This window comes from Brachionichthys hirsutus, chromosome 5, assembly GCF_040956055.1.
Source record: "Brachionichthys hirsutus isolate HB-005 chromosome 5, CSIRO-AGI_Bhir_v1, whole genome shotgun sequence".
Taxonomy (NCBI): Eukaryota; Metazoa; Chordata; class Actinopteri; order Lophiiformes; family Brachionichthyidae; genus Brachionichthys; species Brachionichthys hirsutus.
The window spans coordinates 14,605,446-14,627,219 of NC_090901.1; the positions used below are offsets into that span (position 1 = coordinate 14,605,446).

A 21,774-nucleotide genomic window follows, 5' to 3' on the forward strand; every position below is an offset into this window, starting at 1 on the left:
TGTGTGGAAACATTCTCCTTTTCTGTAGAAAGTCTACATGTGAAATATGTTTTTACAGCAATTTCATCTATTTAGCAATGATATCTTTATTATGGTGATATAGAGGAATTAAATGGCAAAACAACGGAAGTCAAAATCTGCTTATGGAAATCTTTACAACCAGCAGAATGGAGAACAAATGTTTCTGCGTTTTAAAGTTCAAACTGAATATAAATGTAGGTAAGAATGTCCGACTGTAATAATACATGTTCAGTGTATTCTTCATCGTGTCGAGGACGCAACTCCTCGAAGAATGTGGCCCAGTGAGTGTTTGCTCATTGCAAATTTTAACTTTCACTTAACTTATCACTTGGATCAGTATGTCCCAGTGGATTACAGACCGCTGATGTCGGATTACAGACCGCTCTGTCGGATTACAGACCGCTCTGTCGGATTACAGACCGCTCTGTCGGATTACAGACCGCCGATGTCGGATTACAGGCCGCTTTGTCGGATTACAGACCGCTCTGTCGGATTACAGACCGCTGATGTCTGGTTCCATTGCTTGCAGTCCTTCCTGATAAAGGTGCAGGGAGTTGTCATGACGATGGGTGATGAGACTTTTCTCCTTGGGTTGCTTTAAGCGGCCCTTCATTAGAGCTTCTGTTGAATGAAATGAGCCACACTAGGCTCTGAACTCTTCTGTCCTTGTTTTTTATTTTCTCAAGCTCTCTTTCGAGCTGCAGTTGATTTACGTTGTGAAACTGTAGCTATCTTGTCTATGCAAAGCAGATCTTCACAGGAACCAAAGGTCATATCTGGCAGCTTGCGTCCAACACAATCGTCACACAAGGACAAATGCTGCTGCAATAACCTCATATGCAAAGTATTTTAGACTTCCTTCCGAGATACAGTATACAATGTATGATCTCAAATGTAAATCCTGACCAATAAAGTTGTCAATGATTATCTGGATTATGTGTGATTTGTCTTGAAGGATTAGATATGGCCAACATGTAATGTTTGTTGATCATATTTGCTCTGTTTCAGTTTTACATCTTGGCTGTGTCTTTTTATTTTTAATGTGCAGATTTTTTATCTTGTATGACGTCGTGTGCCGCAGCTGTAGTACCTCCTGCTGTCATCAGGTGGCGGAAGCAGCAATCCCTTGAAAAGTATTCCTCTGAACTCAACAATCCACAACGTATTACTTTTAGACATGATCCCGGAAATGTGTATAAAATAAAATGATACAGTACGTTTTTGTTTTTATTGAATGTTCTTCTGTACTCTTATTTTGGAGAAACAACCCGGAAATTACGTCAGAAAACGGCGCCCGCTGTGTTCCTGTGGTTATTCCTGGGCCAAGTTTGAGCTGTCATTTTCGCTAGCTAACGTGTTAGCCGCTGTTCTGTCATGCAAGATAAACCTGCGGCGTCGTAACATTAAGCTGTTAAAGGAGACATTTCTGAACCCGTCCGCCTTTGAGCAGAGCCAGAGGATAAACATCTGGGCGGAAGGCAGGAGAGCGATGAAATGACAACGTCAACATTACAGGCAAGCCGCTGCTAGCCAGCTAACGCTGCGCTACCTCAGCTAGGCATCAGTCGAGCTAACTTGTCAGCCAAACAGCTGATGCTAAAGGATGCTAGCGTCGAGTGCAGTTTCTGTGACTGCAAATAGCAGCTTTGATATAAATATATCATAACTGCACAATTACAACGATAACATCGCCAACTGTGGTTCTGCGTGCAAATGCTAGTTAATGTTTATCGCAGGTTGTAGCAGCCGCTATGTGAGCTAGCAGGGCTGTGCTAGCTGGGGTGTGCTAGCTGGGCTGTGCAGCCGCTATGTGAGCTAGCTGGGCTGTGCTAGCTGGGCTGCGCAGCCGCTGTGTGAGCTAGCTGGGCTGCGCTAGCTGGGCTGTGCAGCCGCTATGTGAGCTAGCTGGGCTGTGCTAGCTGGGCTGCGCTAGCTTGGCTGTGGCTAACACTTGATATGATCAAACTGTTAGGTTTCGTGACTTGGTGCATGATAGAGAACATTTAATAGCTGGGCCGTGCACAACGCGCGCTGCGCACTCTGTTTTGCGTGATGACTTTTAGGCGATGTGAGAAGGTGTACATCCCCTTCATCGATTCTCTGTTTCCCCCCCCAATCCAGTTTACGTGTAAAATGAGAGTGTGTTTCTCTGCATCTGTTGCAGAAAGCGATTGATCTCGTGACCAAAGCCACAGAGGAAGACAAGGCAAAGAATTATGAAGAGGCCTTGCGCCTGTACCAGCATGCCGTGGAATACTTTCTCCATGCCATCAAATGTGAGGAGCCCAGAAGCTGATCGGGTTATTGATACGAAACATTGTGTCCCCGCTCACACTCTCCTTCCCTCAGATGAGACCCACAGCGACAAGGCCAAGGAGAGCATACGAGCAAAGTGCAAGCAGTACCTGGACCGAGCGGAGAAGCTGAAGGACTACTTGAAGAATAAAGACAAACAAGGGAAGAAGCCCGTCAAGGAGGCGCAGAGCAACGACAAGTACGCCAAACGGGAAGTTGTTCCGAGGACATCGCTGCGTTGACCTTACCGCCTTTCAATCCGTGTCCTTTTAGGAGTGACAGTGACAGCGAGGGTGAAAATCCTGAGAAGAAGAAGCTGCAGGAGCAACTTATGGGTAAGGGTCAGCTGGTAGGGTGTTTGATTAAAGATCAATGATTATAGAACCGGGGAAGGTTTTCAGCTTTAGTGTCTGTGTAGAGAATGACTTTTATTTTAACTTATTATGCTCCAGCATCAAACATCTTTAATCCCTTTGTTCTGGTTGCATTTGAAGAGAGATGTTTTTTAGGTTACATTTTGTGTGTGTGTGTGTGTGGGGGGAGGGTATGGCTTTAATGGATGGAACAGCCAGAGATGTGACAGGAAATGTGAGCGGCAGTGAAGGGCCGGGGGCGGAGTTAAATCCTCTGCCGTTGTGTTCAGGTGCCACCGTTAAAGCCTCTGCCGTTGTGTTCAGGTGCCACCGTTAAAGCCTCTGCCGTTGTGTTCAGGTGCCACCGTTAAAGCCTCTGCCGTTGTGTTCAGGTGCCACCGTTAAAGCCTCTGCGTTGTGTTCAGGTGCCACCGTTAAAGCCTCTGCCGTTGTGTTCAGGTGCCATCGTTAAAGTCTCTGCCGTTGTGTTCAGGTGCCATCGTTAAAGTCTCTGCCGTTGTGTTCAGGTGCCGTCGTTAAAGCCTCTGCCGTTGTGTTCAGGTGCCACCGTTAAAGCCTCTGCCGTTGTGTTCAGGTGCCATCGTTAAAGCCTCTGCCGTTGTGTTCAGGTGCCATCGTTAAAGCCTCTGCCGTTGTGTTCAGGTGCCACCGTTAAAGCCTCTGCGTTGTGTTCAGGTGCCACCGTTAAAGCCTCTGCCGTTGTGTTCAGGTGCCATCGTTAAAGCCTCTGACGTTGTGTTCAGGTGCCATCGTTAAAGCCTCTGCCGTTGTGTTCAGGTGCCACCGTTAAAGCCTCTGCCGTTGTGTTCAGGTGCCACCGTTAAAGCCTCTGCCGTTGTGTTCAGGTGCCACCGTTAAAGCCTCTGCCGTTGTGTTCAGGTGCCACCGTTAAAGCCTCGGCGTTGTGTCCAGGTGCCACCGTTAAAGCCTCTGCCGTTGTGTTCAGGTGCCACCGTTAAAGCCTCTGCCGTTGTGTTCAGGTGCCACCGTTAAAGCCTCTGCCGTTGTGTTCAGGTGCCACCGTTAAAGCCTCTGCCGTTGTGTTCAGGTGCCACCGTTAAAGCCTCTGCCGTTGTGTTCAGGTGCCACCGTTAAAGCCTCTGCCGTTGTGTTCAGGTGCCATCGTTAAAGCTTCTGCCGTTGTGTTCAGGTGCCACCGTTAAAGCCTCTGCCGTTGTGTTCAGGTGCCACCGTTAAAGCCTCTGCCGTTGTGTTCAGGTGCCACCGTTAAAGCCTCTGCGTTGTGTTCAGGTGCCACCGTTAAAGCCTCTGCCGTTGTGTTCAGGTGCCACCGTTAAAGCCTCTGCCGTTGTGTTCAGGTGCCACCGTTAAAGCCTCTGCCGTTGTGTTCAGGTGCCACCGTTAAAGCCTCTGCCGTTGTGTTCAGGTGCCACCGTTAAAGCCTCTGCCGTTGTGTTCAGGTGCCATCGTTAAAGCCTCTGCCGTTGTGTTCAGGTGCCACCGTTAAAGCCTCTGCGTTGTGTTCAGGTGCCACCGTTAAAGCCTCTGCCGTTGTGTTCAGGTGCCACCGTTAAAGCCTCTGCGTTGTGTTCAGGTGCCACCGTTAAAGTCTCTGCCGTTGTGTTCAGGTGCCATCGTTAAAGCCTCTGCCGTTGTGTTCAGGTGCTGTCGTTAAAGCCTCTGCCGTTGTGTTCAGGTGCCGTCGTTAAAGCCTCTGCGTTGTGTTCAGGTGCCATCGTTAAAGCCTCTGCCGTTGTGTTCAGGTGCCACCGTTAAAGCCTCTGCCGTTGTGTTCAGGTGCCACCGTTAAAGCCTCTGCGTTGTGTTCAGGTGCCACCGTTAAAGCCTCTGCGTTGTGTTCAGGTGCCATCGTTAAAGTCTCTGCCGTTGTGTTCAGGTGCCATCGTTAAAGTCTCTGCCGTTGTGTTCAGGTGCCATCGTTAAAGCCTCTGCCGTTGTGTTCAGGTGCCATCGTTAAAGTCTCTGCCGTTGTGTTCAGGTGCCACCGTTAAAGTCTCTGCCGTTGTGTTCAGGTGCTGTCGTTAAAGCCTCTGCCGTTGTGTTCAGGTGCCGTCGTTAAAGCCTCTGCGTTGTGTTCAGGTGCCATCGTTAAAGCCTCTGCGTTGTGTTCAGGTGCCATCGTTAAAGTCTCTGCCGTTGTGTTCAGGTGCCATCGTTAAAGTCTCTGCCGTTGTGTTCAGGTGCCATCGTTAAAGCCTCTGCCGTTGTGTTCAGGTGCTGTCGTTAAAGCCTCTGCCGTTGTGTTCAGGTGCCACCGTTAAAGCCTCTGCGTTGTGTTCAGGTGCCATCCTTAAAGCCTCTGCCGTTGTGTTCAGGTGCCATCGTTAAAGCCTCTGCCGTTGTGTTCAGGTGCCATCCTTAAAGCCTCTGCCGTTGTGTTCAGGTGCCATCGTTAAAGCCTCTGCCGTTGTGTTCAGGTGCCATCGTGATGGAGAAGCCCAACGTGAGGTGGAACGATGTGGCCGGACTGGAGGGCGCTAAAGAGGCGCTGAAGGAAGCCGTCATTCTGCCCATTAAGTTCCCTCACCTCTTCACAGGTCGACTTGGATCTCTCTGCTTCTACTGATTATTGATCTAACTGAGAAAAACACGTCGACTTGAAGCTAACAAAGTGCCTCATTGATAATCCTGGACTGGAATATCATCAAATGTAAAACAAAATGGAGCTTTCAGTCCCACGTCGTCCGTTTAACTTCCTGCATATGACAGACGTTTAAAGCGGCTCGGCTCGTTCTCCGTAGACCTGGTCGTTTTCTGGTGTTTTCTATTCGTTTTCTGGTCTTTTTCTGGCGTTTTCTATTCGTTTTCTGGTGTTTTCTGGTCGTTTTAAATTGACTCATCTGAAGCGTGGCTCAGACACTTTGCTCGGAAGACGTCGGCTTCGATCTTTGAACGTCCTTTGTTCTATCCTGTTACCCCCCCGTCCTGTTATGCTGTCTCTGTGTCCTCAGGCAAGAGGACGCCCTGGAGAGGCATCCTGCTGTTCGGGCCCCCGGGGACGGGCAAGTCGTACCTGGCTAAGGCCGTGGCCACCGAGGCCAATAACTCCACCTTCTTCTCCGTGTCCTCCTCAGACCTCATGTCAAAGTGGTTGGGAGAGAGTGAGAAGTAAGAGTCCTGCTTCATCATCGTCGTCATCGTCTTCATCGTCTCGTCCCTTCAAGTGATCATCCGGAAGATCAATCTTTCAATAAATGTCTGTTCTTGGACATCACGTGTCTTCAGCAGGCCCTCTCCCACGGTGTCCCTCTGTGCCCCTCTCTGTCGCCCCCCCCAGGCTGGTGAAGAACCTGTTTGACCTGGCCCGGCAGCACAAACCGTCCATCATCTTCATCGACGAGGTGGACTCTCTGTGTGGCTCCAGGAACGAGAACGAGAGCGAGGCCGCCCGGCGCATCAAGACCGAGTTCCTGGTCCAGATGCAGGGTGAGTGGACTGATGACTCTGTGCCCGTGCACGTTCTCGTGCACGTTCTCGTGCACCTGCACCGCTGACTGCTTGTTTGTTCTTTAGGTGTGGGAAACAACAACGACGGCGTCTTGGTGCTGGGGGCCACGAACATCCCCTGGGTGCTGGACGCTGCCATCCGCAGAAGGTCAGCGGCTTTAGGGTGGTGATGTCATTGACCTTCCTCCTGTCCTCGTCTCTGATGATGACGGCGGCGTCTCTGTTGTCACGGCAGCGACGGTCCTGTTCTCATAGGAAGCAACCTGGGCTTGACTGGACTCTTTAGTCAAGCTCACTCAGTTCTCTTGACATGTCTCCGGATCGGGACACGCGTTGGAACGGGACACCTTAAATTCCAATCTTCTGTTTCGTGAAAGGGACTCGGGTCATTTCGTCAGTTAGTCGATGCGGATGAACTCCAAGGTGTTCACAATAAAGAGGGACACGCGGGGCCAAAGGGACGTCCGGGGATGAAGGGACATGTAGACAGTAGTTTAATACTGTCCTCTGGCTAAATAAAGTATGTCCCCCGTTGTCCCCCTGTTGTCCCCTGTTGTCCCCAGGTTTGAGAAGCGCATCTACATCCCTCTGCCGGAGGAGCCGGCTCGGTCTCAGATGTTCCGCCTCCACCTCGGCAACACGCCGCACAGCCTGAGCGACGCGGACTTGCGTCAACTCGCCCACAAGACGGACGGCTACTCCGGCGCGGACATTAGCGTGATCGTCCGGGACGCGCTCATGCAGCCCGTCAGGAAGGTCCAGTCGGCGACGCACTTCAAGAAGGTGGCGCCCGAACCCGGAGGACGAGCGCTGGCCGCGCCCGCCTGCGCCGCCGTGCTAAGCCGCCGACCCGCTTGTCTCCTCCTGCAGGTGCGCGGCCCGTCCCGAAGCGACGCCCAGGTGATCGTGGACGACCTTCTGACCCCGTGCTCCCCCGGAGACCCGGCGGCCATCGAGATGACCTGGGTGGACGTGCCGAGCGATCGGCTGCTGGAGCCCATCGTCTGCATGGTGAGGGGGACGCCGCTCCGTCCTCGTCCACGGCGAGCGGAGACAACTCGAGCATCAACGCGTCCTCTCTCTGCTTGCTTTGCAGTCGGACATGCTGCGCTCTCTGTCCACCACGCGTCCCACGGTCAACGCCGAAGACCTGCTGAAGGTCAGGAAGTTCACAGAGGACTTTGGGATGGAAGGCTGACCCCCCCCCCCCAGTGACTCCGCCCCTCCCCTCAGCTGCTGCATCATCCTGTTGGCGCTTCTTCCTGCGCTTGGTCCGCTCCCTCCCGGGGACGAGGGACGAGGGAGTTGACCAAATGCTACCATAGCAACCCTTGGTGTGGTTTCGTAGTGGGGCAGTAGAGCCTGTGTCTTTCCCCTGCGCTACTCCGCTGCCGCAGCGCCACCAGAGCTCCCCCTGCGAGGGAAGCGCCGTTTGGTTCTGACTGAAGGACTGTGGTTGAGTTTGGGTTTGGCTCTAAATGAAGGACGGTTGTTTGAAGACAATAGTTCTGGTCTTATTCACGGCTGTCCCTTAAAGCCCGGTTCTGGAGCGGTCCGTTACATCATTTGCTCCACTGCAGTTTAGAAGGATGAGGGTGAACTGCTGAGGGTCATGTGATCAAAAGCTCCAGGGCGCCGTCGAACCGAAATGCTCCGGGGTGCGTTCTGGACCGGTCTCGTCGCTACGCTCCGTCGGTGCGTTCTGGACCGGTCTCGTCGCTACGCTCCGTCGGTGCGTTCTGGACCGGTCTCGTGACGCTCCGGCGGTGCGTTCTGGACCGGCCTCGTCGCTACGCTCCGTCGGTGCGTTCTGGACCGGTCTCGTCGCTACGCTCCGGGGTGCGTTCTGGACCGGTCTCGTCGCTACGCTCCGGCGGTGCGTTCTGGACCGGTCTCGTGATGCTCCGGGGTGCGTTCTGGACCGGTCTCGTTGCTACGCTCCGGCGGTGCGTTCTGGACCGGTCTCGTTGCTACGCTCCGGGGTGCGTTCTGGACCGGTCTCGTTGCTACGCTCCGGGGTGCGTTCTGGACCGGTCTCGTTGCTACGCTCCGGGGTGCGTTCTGGACCGGTCTCGTGACGCTCCGGGGTGCGTTCTGGACCGGTCTCGTCGCTACAGAACGCTCCGGGGTGCGTTCTGGACCGGTCTCGTCGCTACGCTCCGTCGGTGGAACCTCTGACAGATTCAGAATGTTTTCCACTACAAGTATTCCTCTGGTTCCCTCTGCGCTACCCTGACGCCACCGTCCTCACTCGTATTTGTTGTTTGTTCTGTAACGACTGACCCACTCGGACTGGATTTGTGATGAGCTCAGTGCTGCCTGTGGGGGTACGTTCAGGTCCAGTGGGGGGCTCCGCCCACGAGCCTAAGCTTCCCCGGAAGTGTAACCATGACTACTAATTTATCCTGCATTAATAAACCTTGACATTTCAAACGATGCACGTTGTTGGTTGGACAAGTTTATTATAGACAGTTTGATCCGACAGCCGGAACAGAGTCCGACCCGGAACCGAGGCTGCTTCTCATTTACAGTTCAGTTTTGTCCATTCAAACCAAACTTCAATAGAATTCTGACACTTCAGACTGGATCATGTCTGGAGAGCAAAACCGCAGCTCCAGCTAGCGGCCCGTTACCATAGCAACGCCCTGCTGACGCGTACGTAGTTATGAGTCATCAAACTAAGCCGATAATCCGATTCCACGAAGCTCTCGATACCAAAACATCTTTAAGGGGTCCGTGTTTACCTCAAGGACACTTAAGCGGGACACGGAGGGTCAAACACGTCCACAGGTGAGCAGGGACACCTGCAATGGGACACAGATCGCCGGGGGACAGTCCAACTTGAGACGATGTCCCCCGTCCGTCCTCTGGGAGTCGGATGCCTCGTCATCTTCGCGCCCTTCGTCACACTTTGCTCCGCTTGGACTTGCTCTCTGCCGGAGGAGCTGCCCGCTTGTTGCGATGGTGGGGGAAGGTCGGCATCAGCTCCGGCTCGCAGGCTGCGGACGCAGAGGACACAGAGGCCACAGAGGACACGAAAGGCTTCACAGCGAATCAGAGGACGGGACCGCAGCGGACGCCGGCGCTTCACTCACGCAGGGGCTTCTCTTTGAAGTAGGAACTGTCCAGACAGTCCTTGGCGGTCGCTCTGCATCAAGAAGACAGACGAGTCAATGCGTGGGACAGACGTCCAACAACCTGCCGGCCTGCGGGACGGACGAGGACTACCTGCGCTGCGGGTTGTACATGAAGAGCAGGTTGAGCAGTCGGTGTCCCGCGTCGGACAGCCAGACGAACTTGTTCTTCAGGTTGTTGTACGGCTGCTTCCTCAGGCTGTACTGACCAATGAGGGGCAGCCGGGAGAACCCCTGCAGCACAAAAGCCTCGCGTCACCACGCGTCCCCCGCCGCGCCGCCAAGACGCGCGGCGGGGCGGGGCGGGGCGGGCGCACCGGCCAGATGTTCTCGTTGGGCGTTCCCAGCAGCTGGACGATCAGGTCCACCTGCTGGATCTCAGAGGTCCCGGGCAGCAGAGGCTTGTGGGCCAGCAGCTCGGCCAGGATGCAGCCGACGGCCCTGCGGAGGAGGTTCCGTTACGGAGGGCCCCGTTACGGATGGTCCCGTTACGGAGGGTCCCGTTACGGTGGGTCCCGTTACGGAGGTCACGTTACGGAGTGTGCCGTTACGGAGGGCCCCGTTACGGTGGATCCCGTTACGGAGGGCTCCGTTACGGAGGGCCCCGTTACGGAGGGTCCCGTTACGGAGGGTCCCGTTACGGAGGGCCCCGTTACGGTGGGTCCCGTTACGGAGGTCGCGTTACGGAGGGTCCCGTTACGGTGGGCTCCGTTACGGAGGGTCCCGTTACGGAGGTCCCGTTACGGCGGGTCCCGTTACGGAGGTCGCGTTACGGAGGGTCCCGTTACGGAGGTCCCGTTACGGCGGGTCCCGTTACGGAGGTCCCGTTATGGCGGGCTCCGTTACGGAGGGTCCCGTTACGGAGGTCGCGTTACGGAGGCTCCGTTACGGAGGGTCCCGTTACGGAGGGTCCCGTTACGGCGGGCTCCGTTACGGAGGGTCCCGTTACGGAGGTCGCGTTACGGAGGTCCCGTTACGGAGGTCACGTTACGGCGGGCTCCGTTACGGAGGTCGCGTTACGGAGGGTCCCGTTACGGCGGGCTCCGTTACGGCGTTAAAAAGACGGGACGGGGCCTCACCACATGTCCAGGGCTGTGGTCTGGGACTTGGTCCCCAGGAGGAGCTCGGGTGCCCGGTACCTGCAGAGGGAGGGAGGAGATATGGTGAGGGGGGGGGGGGGGATTACTGGCAATATTAAAGGGAGGAGCTTCACAAAGCGGACTCACCACAGCGTGACCACGCGAGGCGTCATGGGCCGCTGGGGGACGCCGTACATCCGGGCTAATCCAAAATCAGCTGAAACACATCACAGCCGGTCAGAACCAGCCGGCTAGAACCAGCCGGTCAGAACCAGCCGGCTAGCTGCTCGCTAGCGGAGGGCTAGCGTGATTACAGGACGACTCACCGATCTTCACGCAGCCTTTGTCCGTCATCAGCAGATTAGACACCTTCAGGTCCCTGAAAATGAGACGGGAGATAACGGACCTGCAGGACGGTACGCCCCCCCCCCCCCCCCCCCCAGCACGTCCTCTGATCTACACCCCCCCCGGACCGACCGGTGGATGATGTAGTTGTGGTGCAGGTACTCCAGGCCTCTGAGCAGCTGCAGGACGATACACTTCACCTGAAAGGTGGAGGAGAAAGGATCCGAGTGAGGCGGAACGCATTAAAGGTTCTAACGGTTCTAACGGTTCTAAAGGTTCTAACGCCGCCGCAGGAACCCGACCTGAGCTTCAGAGAACGGCGTCTGCATGTTCTCCAGCAGGCTGGCCAAGTCCTGCTCGCAGTAGCTCATCACCAGGAACAGGCTGGGGCACAAACACAGATTACAGAACCGGTCCAAAGGGCTCCACACACGGGATGAGATTACAGAACCGGTCCAAAGGGCTCCACACACGGGATGAGATTACAGAACCGGTCCAAACGGTTCCGATCCGGTCAGATGTCTGTGGAACCCGCGTCTCGGTGGAACATTGTGACCAAAGCGAATAAAAAAAGAGCGGTCCAAATCAAAAGCAGAAAATAAGTCTCATTTCTTTTTATTCATTAACCCAAACACCGTGTGTGTGTGTGTGTGTGTGTGTGTGTGTCTGTAGGTGTGTGTGTCTGTGTGTGTGTGTGTGCGTGCGTGTGTGTGTGTGTCTGTCTGTGTCTGTAGGTCTGTGTGTGTGTGTGTCTGTGTCTGTAGGTGTGTGTCTGTGTCTGTCTGTCTGTGTCTGTAGGTGTGTGTGTCTGTGTCTGTAGGTGTGTGTGTGTGTGTGTGTAGTTGTGTGTGCGTGTGTGTGTGTGTCTGTGGGTGTGTGTGTCTGTGGGTGTGTGTGTCTGTGTCTGTAGGTGTGTATGTGTCTGTCTGTCTGTCTGTGTCTGTAGGTGTGTGTGTGTGTGTGTGTGTGTGTCTCTGTGTGTGTGTGTGTGTGTGTCTCTGTGTGTGTGTGTGTGTCTCTGTGTGTGTCTGTGTGTAGTTGTGTGTGTGTGTGTGTGTGTCTCTGTGTGTGTGTGTGTGTAGTTGTGTGTGTCTGTCTGTCTGTAGGTGTGTGTCTGTGTGTGTCTCTGTGTGTGTGTAGGTGTGTGTCTGTCTGTCTGTCTGTAGGTGTGTGTCTGTGTGTGTCTCTGTGTGTGTGTGTGTGTGTCTGTCTGTCTGTCTGTGTGTGTGTGTGTGTGTCTCTGTGTCTCTGTGTGTGTGTGTGTGTGTGTGTGTCTCTGTGTCTCTGTGTGTGTGTGTGTCTGTGTGTGTGTGTGTGTGTGTGTCTGTGTGTCTGTGTCTGTAGGTGTGTCTCTGTGTGTGTGTGTGTGTGTGTGTGTGTGTGTCTCTGTGTGTGTGTGTGTGTGTGTGTGAGACCTCTCCAGCTGGCTCCCTACAACCACCTCCTTCAGCTCCACGATGTTGGGATGTCTCAGTCTCAGCAGCAGGTTGATTTCTCTCAGGCTGCTGATGGGGATGCCTGTCAGACAAAGAGCAGGGCATCGAGCAAACACAGAAACAAGGAGAGCGCCGCGGCACCGCCGAAGGATTCCCGTTTACTGGCTGCACTTCCGCTAGCGCCGCCTTCAGGCCAAAAGTCCCACCGCCTTGCAGGCCCCAGAACGCCTCCGGAGGTCAGACAGGTCGCCCCGCTCGTTACCGAGGCCTCTCACCGTCTTTCTCTTTGTCCATCCGGACCTTCTTCAGGGCTACGATCTCCTGGGATTTGGTGTCTCGGGCTCGGTCTGCATCAAGGACAGGAAACGGGTCAGAACTGAACGCCGTCCGTCATCGGGGTTCCCTCGCCGGCGCGGCGCTGACTCACACACGATGCCGTAGGTTCCCTCTCCGATGCGGTTGAGCTTCTCAAACTCTCGGACGCTTCGGCAGCTTCCAAACTGCAAACAGGACAAGGAGGTGATGCAGAGAATCTCTGGGGGGGGGGCAGCCGCAATGCATGCTGGTCACCGTCGTGCACCGGACGAAGATGGAAGGGTAAACAGACGGTGGGAATTCAGCTACTGGACATTCCCAAACATTCTGCGGGAACGCTGTGAATCCTGGGTAACGGAGTCTGAACCGTGGAGAGGATCCACCATGGATGATGTCTCAACATGCTGCAAAGGCTGAAGAGTCAAGTTAATCTTATCATTAAAGTTTAGTCAATCACAAATGTCCAAACCGTGACGTCAGAAAGCCGTAAAATGAGCCTCACCGGTAGAACAACATCTAAGATGTTATCACTGGCAGCTTCAAAGCATGCCGATTATCTATATCGATCATGTTTCATCATCATTGTCTTATTTGCTAATGAGCTAGCTTCGCAGTGTCTCCGTGTTGATGTTAGCTTCGTTAGCTTAAAGGAGTAGCCTGCTGCGGGTTAGCTAGCTAGCCGGAGTTTAGCAGGGAAGCTAACCCTCTCACCCTGTCGTTCTGCGGCACCGTGAAGGTTCTGCTGTTCCTGACGGACTTCAGCCTTATGGGTTCCGGTTCTTCTTCTGCCTGAGCGTCCATTCTTCGACCGGGGCTCGTTTCCCTCTCAGAAGACCCGACGGCTAGCAGCTCACCAGCGCACGCGCCGCCATTCAGCTTCCGGCCACCAGATGGACAGTGAAGACCTATCCCGGAGTTTGAGCAGAATCTCTGAGTTTCAAGTCAGAAATACAGTTTTATGCTTGTTTATTTAAATCTAGATTTATTGGGACTATTCTTAGATGATGATCATAAAAGCATGACTTTGATGACATGTGTCACATGGCCTCAACTTAGAATTGGGTGTAGTTAAATCAGCATTTTAAAGATCTTGCACAGAAAGGAACAATCGTGTGGGTTCCTTTGTACTTCTACGTGTATCGGATCCTGTCTGATTGGGTTCCTTTGTACTTCTACGTGTATCGGATCCTGTCTGATTGGGTTCCTTTGTACTTCTACGTGTATCGGATCCTGTCTGATTGCGTTCCTTTGTACTTCTACGTGTATCGGATCCTGTCTGATTGCGTTCCTTTGTACTTCTACGTGTATCGGATCCTGTCTGATTGGGTTCCTTTGTACTTCTACGTGTATCGGATCCTGCCTGATTGCGTTCCTTTGTACTTCTACGTGTATCGGATCCTGTCTGATTGGGTTCCTTTGTACTTCTACGTGTATCGGATCCTGTCTGATTGCGTTCCTTTGTACTTCTACGTGTATCGGATCCTGTCTGATTGGGTTCCTTTGTACTTCTACGTGTATCGGATCCTGTCTGATTGCGTTCCTTTGTACTTCTACGTGTATCGGATCCTGTCTGATTGGGTTCCTTTGTACTTCTACGTGTATCGGATCCTGTCTGATTGCGTTCCTTTGTACTTCTACGTGTATTGGATCCTGTCTGATTGGGTTCCTTTGTACTTCTACGTGTATCGGATCCCGCCTGATTGCGTTCCTTTGTACTTCTACGTGTATCGGATCCTGTCTGATTGGGTTCCTTTGTACTTCTACGTGTATCGGATCCTGTCTGATTGCGTTCCTTTGTACTTCTACGTGTATCGGATCCTGCCTGATTGCGTTCCTTTGTACTTCTACGTGTATCGGATCCTGCCTGATTGCGTTCCTTTGTACTTCTACGTGTATCGGATCCTGTCTCTGATCTCCAGCGTACCTTCAGTTCACACGAGTCACTTCCTGCTCACGAGTCTCCTCCCCACCACAATGGGCACAGACAAAGGCCTCCGCTCCTTCACAGCATCCGCTATAGTCATGTTGGAGGCGGAGGCGTAGACGTCTTCCCTTGACGGAGCTGTGACCAGGATGGCGGGGGCACCTGAGCAGGAGTTCGTTGCGTCCGCCTCAGGGGGCACTTCTGAAACGGGGGGGGGCAGCACATGATTGACGTGAGTCAAAGGGCTTCCACAGCTCAGGTGTGAAGGAAACACAGGAGAAGGCTCCATGACCCGCCTTCCTTACACCGGACCTCCACCGGCCGGGGGGGGCGACCAGCACCTTCTAAATGGATTATGCAAATTTACTGAGCGTGTTAGAGCTCTGTTTATTTAGATGGAGCAACCGTGATTCTTATTTAATGCTGATCATCGTCAGTCAGTGGATTTAATCATCTTCAACCAGAAATAAAAATGGGATGTAATGATCAATCTGCTGCATGAGTATTGATCTCTTGCTGAATGAGTCCATAATAATAAAGACAGGTGAAGTCCTCTGGACCTCAGAAACAGCAGCGGAACGCGCTGCTTGTCCATTAGCTGGTGATGTCATCCTTGTTTCATTCTGTTTTCTAACCGGTCTTTCGTCCCTACCTGGATCTTCCTTCTGGCTTGCTCCTGCCCCCATCAGGCTTCAGTCAGCTGGCATACGGTCCTTACTTCCACACATGCACGATGCTCACACGTCTGGTCTGAGCTACAAGACACTCCGAGCGCATTTTGGAGCCTGTGCTTCATCGGGAGCTGCCGACAAGCTTCCTTCTCTCTCTGTGTCTGCTAATCTTTCCCTGCTTCCGTCACTGGAGGAAAGACGCTAATCCAGCTGAGTTTGCCCACAGCGGCATTAAGACACAATGGATTTAAAGGGCGAGGAGGGAGAACTGGTATAACGTGATGGCTCAGACAGCGCAGACCTCCGCCAAGCAGCTCGGTGAGGGTAGAACGGAGGTCAACCGGTAAATGGAGAGCGTCGCCTTTCGGCTCTGCTTCCTCGTCGCCGTGATTCCTCCTCAGAGCTCAGAAACAAATACGTGCGCGGCGTCCACTGTGAACACGCTAGCTTTAGAGAGTTCACCGATGAACGCTACGAGGCCCAGTGACTGGCGGACCTCGTTCCTGGCCTCCTCCAGCTCTACCTTAAGGCGATGAAACTGGTTTTCTCTGGCGAACTCCAACATTTGTTGGATGCTGCTGCAGACCGTCCAACAAATGAATCGTCTGAAGCGGTCCTGGTGGAAGATCCACCTCACGGAGAGCCGACTGGGACTTCTGAAGAATCTCTCAAAACAGATGGAGAAGTTCCTCCGGCTCCAGCTTCCACCAGGCGCTTTGGGAAAAGAGCCAGGAAAGCTTTCGGGAACCTCATCAGATGCTGTTTGTGTTTCTTGTTTGTGTGATTTATTTTTTTTGTGTGTGTTTTTTTATTGTTTGTGTGATTCCTTTCCTTCTTTATTGTGGGCGCTACGATTTGTTGTTGTGTTTTGCGGCCACCGTACCATCAGATGCTGTTTGTGTTGCTGGAGACCAAAAACTGTGGGGGATTGATTCTCTTTTAATTAGTTGTACATTACAAAAACAATTTTCAAGTTTATGGGTGGAACGGTAACCCAGCTCGCGTTCATTATTGGGGGGGGGGGGGGGGGGGGTACAATTCGATCCTCTTATTACTATAGGAAAAGCCGTGCCACAGTGGGTCGCGCTGCAAGAAGCAGGAAGCAAATATCTGTTGAAGTCTTCTTTGTAAAGTAAATATATTCATTGAACATTTCTGAATTCTCTGTCTTTGAATTTTTTTAGTTTAAGATTTGTGATGTTTTCTGATGTTGGACGCAGTAAACATGAAACATTCGCTCTGCTTTCAGCCAGACTTGTTCCCTCGTACATTGAGGGATCATGTCTGTGTCGGTTCTCAGTCATCCAGCTGGAGGTAAATCACAAAGAGCAAGAAACGAAGCATCAGCTGGACTCGTTCAGGTTTGATTGAAGACGTTTCACCTTCATCCAAGAGTCTTCTTCAGTTCAGAGATGAGAAGAGAACTGAAGAAAATGTTATTGTGAAAATGAAAAGCATTTCTGCGAATGCATTTTAATGTGAATTATGCTGCATCCGTGCACACCTCTCACCTGTTGATTTATTACACTACCACGGTTTACCTGAAGATGGCGGTAAAGGGTTGTAGTAGACGCTTTCAAACCGCAAGGGAGCGATTTTTGCGTCACGTGATCCCTCTTGAACCCGGAACAGGTCCAGGCTCGTTTGTTTGGAAGCTGAAAATACATTTTCCTGTTATCATTTGGAAGAGGATTCTTCTAAATATGGACGGTACGTCGCTTTTAATCGGCGAACCGCATATCTTTGGCGGTGTTGTTAGCCATACCACCACGCTAATGAGCGGTAGCTAACATCAGCATGCTAGTTTGGGTGGGTGCTAGCTGCCAGACCTGCTTTAACTTCCTTTTAATACATTAAATATGTAAAACAATAGTTGTCGGATGGACAGTTGGTGTGATCCGTAGTTCCCCCCCGACATATTGTCTTTTTGCTCCCCGCCATCGTAACGTTTCTCACCGGCTAACATCAGGAACAGTCCCAGTAAACAGAATGCTGCTGTCGCTTCCAGCTTCAAAGCGTGAACACTTCTGATGCTCCACATATATTTACTAACACCGATTTATCTGAGGCTTTGCTACTTTTATATTTGATTTTAACGCTGTATCTCCCTGTCCACAGACTCAATCTTCCAGCTAAAGGTAACTCATCTGAAAAGCCTGCATTCATAGCTTGATATTTGTGTATACAATAGTGTGAAATGTTGTTTACCACGATTCTTTCTCTCCGATGGACAGTTCACTGCCAAGCAGCTTGAGCGGATGGCCAAGAAGGCAGAGAAGGAGTCTGAGAAGGAAAAGGCCAAAGTGAAGAAGGTGAGCAAACTGGTCTCAGATGAAGGGCAAGCCACTGGGTCGTTGCTTCAGGGTGGATCGAACACTGTGACCAGAATCCTGGAGGCGTTTCTACTCGCTTTAGATGTTTATTTTCGATCTCTACCCTCGTCTCCCTTAAAAAGTGATCTTAACAAAGGCCTTGTTTCTGCTGTTGTTGGTATACAAACGAGGGGAAATTGGGATTTGTTTAGGATGCCGTGTATACAACAAAGAACTGACAAAGGTTTATCGCAAAACACATTTAAATACATGAAATAGATACTTTTGGCATCATACCAAAAATGAATCAACAAATATGTCTCCTTGATGTAACCGGCTAAAGTTATTAATGATAGCTTGCTAATTAATAGGCTTTGGCTAACATCTACTCTACCAGTGTACTACTAGCGGTCAGGGACCTGTGAATGTGATCCAGTACATATTACAGTATTTAGTGTGTCGGAAACGTATTTGGTTAGGATGACAAATGCATTACGAAAAACTACCGGGATGTCCTCCTGGTCACAGTTTCTAGTTTCGCAGTCTATTCTGACCTTTTATCAAAACAGTCACGGAAACACAGAAGAGTCTTAATGACAGATGTCAGGATTTCGCATATTCAAATGAGTACTACCTACCGGTACACGTATATGTTGGGACTCGTGGTTCATAATCAAAACATACCGGACAGGAACTAACGTTGGCACAAATAGGTTTAAAAAAAGAAATGGAAGTGGTGCATCCCAGTTGTATGTGTACTGTATAGAATAGTACATGCTATGCTACACAGCATGTCTTTAGGTAGCAGGATCTTCCTTTATGCTAACTAGCTGCGCTGTCCTCTTGCTAAAGTATGTGCCCTCCCGTCATCGACCTTTGGAGTTAAAGTTTGAATGAGCTAGTTTCTAAAAAATCAAACACGTTTTTGCCCATCGTATTAATTCTTTCTCTTTTAAGGCATTAAAGGTCTTTTGTGTGGATTTGATGACGTCGGTGCACGGAACACCCCTCGTCTCGCTCTCATGGCGGGTCCAAAATGTAATCGACCAAACTAAAAGGCCTCTGTGGAGGTGTTTGGTGAAAACATTACACACACCGAGGAAGATCTATGCATGTGTACAGAGATAAAAGTATTCACAATGCAGTACTTTATACACTCAGTCTTCTGTCATTTGCTTTTTGTTATCATTACGTTGTCATTCTACCGATCAGATGGCATAACACAGGTCGGCCAGCAGGGGGCAGAACACCTTTAGTTTTGAGTAAGGAGTGTCTTGTCATTGTTGTCACAGAGATTTAGAATAACAAATGATAAGAAAAATGTGACGACGATTTAAAACAAGGCAGAATAAATCCAGATTCAGCAACATGTTTTATCAAACGTCCTTTTAAAGTTCCAGAGACGGTGTACTTAAAAGGCAGTCAAAGGTTGGTCATTTATGCGACTCGGCTAAACCCAGTCACCGTGTCTGACTTCATGGACACGCTCGGACGCACATATCCAGCACGTGTGTGCTGTGAAACGCAACGTTTGTCTCCTCGCCAGGCTCTGCAGCAGAAAAACGTGGACTGCGCCAGAGTTTATGCGGAGAATGCTATCCGGAAAAAAAACGAAGGCCTGAATTGGCTGCGCATGGCATCTCGAATCGATGCGGTGGCGTCTAAAGTCCAGACCGCGTCCACCATGAAGGGAGTGAGTTCCTCACGCGCTCTCGTGATGCATCAGATCGTTACGTCCAGCTTTGCTACACAGTCCAAATGATTCCCTGTGTGTGTGTGACCTTTGGCCTCCTTTAGGTGACCAAAAACATGAGCCAGGTGACAAAGGCCCTGGACAAAGCTTTGAGCTCAATGGACCTCCAGAAGGTCTCTGCTGTCATGGATAAGTTTGAGACCCAAGTCCAGAACCTCGACGTCCACACCTCGGTGAGTGGCGTGTTTGACAGAATCTGGCCCCGGTTGTCCTTTGATCTCTGCTCACACCGTCCATCGCTCTCGTCCCGGCGCCAGGTGATGGACGACTCCATGAGCTCAGCCATGACGCTGACCACACCTCAGAACCAGGTGGATGATCTGATCCGCCAGGTCGCCGACGAGAGCGGCCTGGAGGTGATGGACCAGCTCAGCCAGCTGCCTGCCGGGGCCGCCTCCGTGGGCGGGGCAGAGGGCGCCAGGAAGCAGGACAGGGAGGAGCAGCTCTCCCGACGGTACGACCCGTCGGTCCTGTGTGTGTGTGTGTGTGTGTGTGTGTGTGTGTGTGTGTGTGTGTGTGAGACGGTGTGTGAGAGTGTGTGTGTGTGTGTGTGTGAGAGATTTAACGTGAACCTTTCAAATACAGGATGTTCTTCGTATTAAAGGAATAATGGCACACCGAGGGTATCTAGTCCATCCTGCCTGCTGGGGCAGTAAACTCAGGGTATCTAGAGACAAACATGTCGCCGGAGATATTAAAGTACACTAACAGCCCAAACGGGTCAGATGCGTGAAATAACGTTACTGTTTCAAGCAGAAAGGGGCGGAGCCATGTTTTGTTTACAACGGAAGTCGCTACGGCTCCTCCTCCTACTCGTTCCGGTATATTTGGTATAAATTACGCGTCAAAAGAATTGATTCCGATGGAAAGTGTGCTGCACGAACACCGATCAGTCCTGATCGGATCAATATGTTTAGGGTCCATGAACGATCACAAAGTGAATCCGCTCTGATCGGATCACAGACATTTGACATCAAAAACGATTCCGGCGATAAACGTGACGTTGTTTTTATTTGTGAATTCTTCTTTCTCACACGCTGCAGGCTGGCTGATCTGCGGAACTGAGGCGTCCTCCAGGAGACGACGGAGCGTCCAGCTGGACGGATGGACGGGAGCGGTGTCTCCAGTGGACTGTTCCTACTGGGGGGGACTTATTGATTACCCCCCCTGGTCCCCCTTCTCATTCCCTGCTGACTCCGCCTCCGCTGCTGCTGCCCCTCCCACGTCTGGAGAAAGAAATGCTTTTAATGAGCGGTTGCAGTGATTCTGTCGAGGTTGGGCAGCCCCCAACCCCCATCGGCTCCAGGGGGGGGGGGGGGGCGGGGACGTCATGCCTCCCTGGGTTTAAGTTGCAATGGGTCACTCTGATCAGAGGGTGGGGGGGGGGGCATATTTAATTGGAAAGAGTTTCCCCACAGCTAGCAACATGCTAGCAATGCTATCCGTCGCCATCCGAGACGGATAGCATTGCTAGCATGTTGCTAGCATGTTGCTTGCTCCGCTGCCTTATCTGGGATGCGTCCCACCTCGGTGCCTGATAGACGGAGAAGCAGCAGGCTGGCTTGCCCCCCCCCCCCCCCCCCCCCCCGCTCCCTGCGGGACGGTCCTGAGGCGTCCGTCCCGCCGGGTTCAGGAGGCCATGCCGCTTGTTGCTGGACGTTTTCATCCCCCTGGTTTGCCTTGCAGGCCGGTGTCTCTGGAGATCCGGAGTGAGCAGCCTGTCCAGTGCGCTGGCTGACTCCGTCTCGTCCGCCCCCCCCCGCCTCTTTTAACACAGGAAGGGTTTATTCATGTTCACATTTCAGCAGCACTTGTTTGTATATGAGTCTTGTTTAAAATAATAAAGCCCTGCCCTGTTACAGAGGTTTTACTCAGCGGGTGTGTGTGTGTGTGTGTGTGGCCCTGTGATGAGCTGGCGTCTCATCCGGGGTGTAGCCTGCCTCACAAATAGTCAGCTGGGAGACTCCAGTAAAACCGGCGACCTGCAAGGTGGACAAAGACGATTTGAGGTCGTCTACGTTCTACAAGACAATGGATGGTTTACATCGGCGTCCTCTTAGGGGGCGGGGTTAGAGGTGGGGCCAGTCGGGGGTTGGGCCCTCTGATGGCCCTCTGATGGGGCCGCCTGCAGTTGATTTAGCCATGGAGACAGAGAGAGGACGCTGTCCCGGGACTCACTTCAGGACAGAGGACATCCTGAACGCGTGGTCGGTGTCCAGGATGTCCTCAGTGGGGTCCTCGCTGGACCTGCAGGGGAGGAGACGATGTGATGAAACCGGAATCTAAGCTGGAGCCCGCTGGCAGGACGGCGTCCCCCGATCCCAGGCGGCGGTGTCAGGTTACCGGTTGTGTCTGCTGTCGTTGTACGACAAATGAGCAGGTCTGAAAGGGGACGCCGCTCGGGGGGGGCGGAAGCAGCGCCCCCTGTGACTGGGACAGGTCTGAAAGGGGACGCCGCTCGGGGGGGGGGGGGGAGCAGCGCCCCCTGTGACTGGGACAGGTCTGAAAGGGGACGCCGCTCGGGGGGGGGGGGGAGCAGCGCCCCCTGTGACTGGGACAGGTCTGATCTTCTGAGGTATGAGAAATGAGGTAATTTCACCCTCAGCCCTTTCTGCCCCTCCAACCCCACCCGCAGGAACCATAGTGCCCCCCCCCCCCCTCCGCGGAAGTAAAGGCACCCGTCGTT

The 21,774-nt window shown here is 52.4% G+C and overlaps 3 protein-coding genes across 3 annotated transcripts; 2 read left to right on the forward strand and 1 right to left on the reverse strand.

The window, feature by feature from the left end:
- Positions 1–1,515: 1,515 nt before the first annotated feature.
- Positions 1,516–7,360, forward strand: vps4a (vacuolar protein sorting 4 homolog A). Its single transcript, XM_068739820.1, has 11 exons — positions 1,516–1,536; positions 2,186–2,297; positions 2,371–2,515; positions 2,590–2,651; positions 5,090–5,209; positions 5,624–5,780; positions 5,950–6,098; positions 6,186–6,267; positions 6,683–6,902; positions 6,990–7,130; positions 7,216–7,360. Exons 1-11 carry the CDS (start codon positions 1,516–1,518, stop codon positions 7,315–7,317), a joined length of 1,311 nt encoding a protein of 436 aa, XP_068595921.1. The 3' UTR covers positions 7,318–7,360.
- A 1,201-nt stretch (positions 7,361–8,561) lies between these two features.
- Positions 8,562–13,272, reverse strand: cdk10 (cyclin dependent kinase 10). Its single transcript, XM_068739821.1, has 13 exons — positions 13,140–13,272; positions 12,541–12,613; positions 12,389–12,460; positions 12,093–12,195; positions 10,980–11,061; positions 10,810–10,877; positions 10,659–10,711; positions 10,480–10,549; positions 10,333–10,392; positions 9,571–9,694; positions 9,348–9,487; positions 9,215–9,267; positions 8,562–9,118 (listed from the first exon to the last, which is right to left on the reverse strand). The coding sequence occupies exons 1-13, from the start codon at positions 13,227–13,229 to the stop codon at positions 9,024–9,026; spliced, it is 1,083 nt and encodes a 360-aa protein (XP_068595922.1). The 5' UTR covers positions 13,230–13,272; the 3' UTR covers positions 8,562–9,023.
- A 3,369-nt stretch (positions 13,273–16,641) lies between these two features.
- Positions 16,642–20,937, forward strand: chmp1a (charged multivesicular body protein 1A). Its single transcript, XM_068739267.1, has 7 exons — positions 16,642–16,733; positions 17,142–17,161; positions 17,258–17,335; positions 18,882–19,028; positions 19,133–19,261; positions 19,346–19,542; positions 20,132–20,937. Exons 1-7 carry the CDS (start codon positions 16,727–16,729, stop codon positions 20,151–20,153), a joined length of 600 nt encoding a protein of 199 aa, XP_068595368.1. The 5' UTR covers positions 16,642–16,726; the 3' UTR covers positions 20,154–20,937.
- Positions 20,938–21,774: the final 837 nt, after the last annotated feature.

What these genes read in the sequence shown, in the direction of transcription:
- vps4a (XM_068739820.1), top strand. Translation starts at nt 1,516, where the DNA reads ATGACAACGTCAACATTACAG. An exon ending in CGGCGACGCACTTCAAGAAG is followed by an intron (nt 6,903 to 6,989) that starts GTGGCGCCCGAA and finishes CTCCTCCTGCAG; the next exon opens with GTGCGCGGCCCGTCCCGAAG. An exon ending in TGGAGCCCATCGTCTGCATG is followed by an intron (nt 7,131 to 7,215) that starts GTGAGGGGGACG and finishes CTTGCTTTGCAG; the next exon opens with TCGGACATGCTGCGCTCTCT.
- cdk10 (XM_068739821.1), bottom strand. Translation starts at nt 13,229, where the DNA reads ATGGACGCTCAGGCAGAAGAAGAACCGGAACCCATAAGGCTGAAGTCC. An exon ending in ACCACAGCCCTGGACATGTG is followed by an intron (nt 9,695 to 10,332) that starts GTGAGGCCCCGT and finishes CCTCCTCCGCAG; the next exon opens with GGCCGTCGGCTGCATCCTGG. An exon ending in CTTCAAAGAGAAGCCCCTGC is followed by an intron (nt 9,119 to 9,214) that starts GTGAGTGAAGCG and finishes CTGCGTCCGCAG; the next exon opens with CCTGCGAGCCGGAGCTGATG.
- chmp1a (XM_068739267.1), top strand. An exon ending in AAAAGGCCAAAGTGAAGAAG is followed by an intron (nt 17,336 to 18,881) that starts GTGAGCAAACTG and finishes TCTCCTCGCCAG; the next exon opens with GCTCTGCAGCAGAAAAACGT. An exon ending in GAGGAGCAGCTCTCCCGACG is followed by an intron (nt 19,543 to 20,131) that starts GTACGACCCGTC and finishes CACACGCTGCAG; the next exon opens with GCTGGCTGATCTGCGGAACT.